Below are 2,167 nucleotides of genomic sequence, written 5' to 3'. Positions count from 1 at the left end.
CAATCGTGAGTCTCATTTCTTCAACAAGATATTCTTCTTCTTCTCTCTTTCTCTCGAAAATATGAACTCACTCAGCACTTGCAATTCATTGTTCCTAAAAATTAAACAAATCAAAAGTCAGCAGAAATCTGCAGAAAAGATTATTGATCTTCCTCCGTTACTTAATTCCACGGCAATCCCATCTTTTCCCGGATTCAGTAAACTCTCTCTTGAGAAAACAAGGATGTTGGATCATCCCAACAACACCAATTATAGCATTATAAGTTCTGGAAAGTTCGGTAAGTATGGCGGAAAGTTCGTCCCTGAGACCCTAATGGCTAGTTTATTTCACCTTGAACGTGAACTCAATGCCGCCTTAGACGATCCTCTGTTTCAAGTTAGTTTTCTCTCTAACTCTCTGTTTCATGCCTGATCAAGTTCAATTATTATTGATTTCTGATTTTTTTTTTCTTAATGTATTCTAAGGTGGAGCTTGAAACTCTATTGAGAGATTATGTTGGAAGAGAAACTCCGCTATACTTTGCTGAAAGACTTTCTGAGCGTTACAAGGACAAAAATGGGAGAGGACCCGAGATATATCTCAAGAGGGAGGATCTCGTACATGGAGGTGCACACAAGCTAAACAATGCTCTCCCACAGGCTATGTTAGCCAAGAGAATGGGGTTGAAGAACATCGTCGCAGCCACGGGAGCTGGACAGCACGGAGTGGCTGTCGCGAATTCCTGTGCTAGGCTGGGATTGGATTGTAAGATATTTATGGGGAAACACGACATGGAAAGACAATCATCTAATGTAATCCTCATGAATCTAGCTGGTGCTAAGGTAAGATGATATTAGTACAACCCCTACATAGATCCGTAAGTCCGGTGTATAAAAATATATGTATGTGTGCAGGTGATAGCGGTTGATGGTGGGTTTAAAGAGGCGACGTCAGAAGCAATAAAGGGTTGGGTCGAGAATCTCCAAACTAGTTACTTCCTCTCCGGCACAGCGGTGGGTCCACACCCTCTGCCGGAGATGGTGAAGCGATTCCAAACAGTTATCGGAAAGGAGACTTGCAAGCAAGCGAAGGAGAAATGGGGAGGCAAGCCAGACGTGTTAGTGGCTTGTGTTGGGAGCGGTTCAAACGCACTAGGTCTCTTCGATGAGTTTGTGGGAGACAATGATGTCCGACTTATTGGAGTGGAGGCAGCCGGTACAGGATTAGACACGGGAAAACACTCTGCAACTCTCACAATGGGAGATGTAGGTGTTTTTCATGGATCAATGGGATACTTGTTACAAGATGACGAAGGCCAAATCATTGTCCCCTATTCTATAGGCGTCGGGTTAGTTATAACTAGCCTCTATTAGTCTAATTAATGTCTCGGACTTCAATATTTAAATATGAGCGTTGTTGATTTAATTTAAGGTTAGAATATCCAGCTGTTAGTCCGGAGTTGAGCTTTCTTAAGGATGCAGGACGAGTTGAATTTCACACCGTGATAGACCAAGAAGCTACGGAAGGTAAAATTCATGCTTGTATCGTATGTATATATATATATTCAATGAACAATTAAATGAAAAAATAAAAAATTGAATTGTATGCATGAATGCAGCATTCAAGAGAGTGTGCACATTAGAGGGGATATTTGCAGCATTGGAGACTTGCCATGCTTTGGCATATCTTGAGAAGCTTTGCCCTACTTTGCCGGATGGTGCTAAGGTTGTGGTTTGTTGCAGTGGAAGAGGAGATAAGGATGCTCAAACTATTATTAACCAGTTTTAAACAAGATTGGAGACAAAGGCTAGACTGATTTATTAAGTAATAATTGCATATATTAATTACCATGTTCTATTATAAATACATGTTATTTTTTTGCTTATTTGTGTGACCTATTAGGTTCTTGTATACTATGGTTGTCTATAATTTAGAAATAATGAATATAATATAGTTGGTGGTTGAATTATAGTTATTGTCCATGATTACAAAAAGTTGTTTAACTTTTGTCTTTTTTTATAAACATTGATACTATTTAATATTTATTGCTTCCAAATTCAATTATTATTGCAGTGAATTCATTAATATCTTTATTTCTTGATTATTTCAAAAACTTTTGTATGCTTCACATATCATTATGAGGGCCATGCAAGCAAAAGCGAAATAAAAATAAATTGAACCTACACA

General features: G+C 38.6%; 1 protein-coding gene across 1 annotated transcript; it reads left to right on the top strand.

Annotated features, from left to right (window-relative positions):
* Positions 1-228: 228 nt before the first annotated feature.
* On the top strand, positions 229-1,960 carry LOC124921482 (tryptophan synthase beta chain 1-like). Its single transcript, XM_047462151.1, has 5 exons — positions 229-376; positions 466-822; positions 895-1,328; positions 1,412-1,506; positions 1,599-1,960. The coding sequence occupies exons 1-5, from the start codon at positions 314-316 to the stop codon at positions 1,766-1,768; spliced, it is 1,119 nt and encodes a 372-aa protein (XP_047318107.1). The 5' UTR covers positions 229-313; the 3' UTR covers positions 1,769-1,960.
* Positions 1,961-2,167: the final 207 nt, after the last annotated feature.

This window comes from Impatiens glandulifera, chromosome 1, assembly GCF_907164915.1.
Source record: "Impatiens glandulifera chromosome 1, dImpGla2.1, whole genome shotgun sequence".
Classification (NCBI taxonomy): Eukaryota; Viridiplantae; Streptophyta; class Magnoliopsida; order Ericales; family Balsaminaceae; genus Impatiens; species Impatiens glandulifera.
The sequence above is the reverse complement of the archived record's forward strand: the minus strand, read 5'-3'. Positions and strand labels throughout refer to the sequence as shown.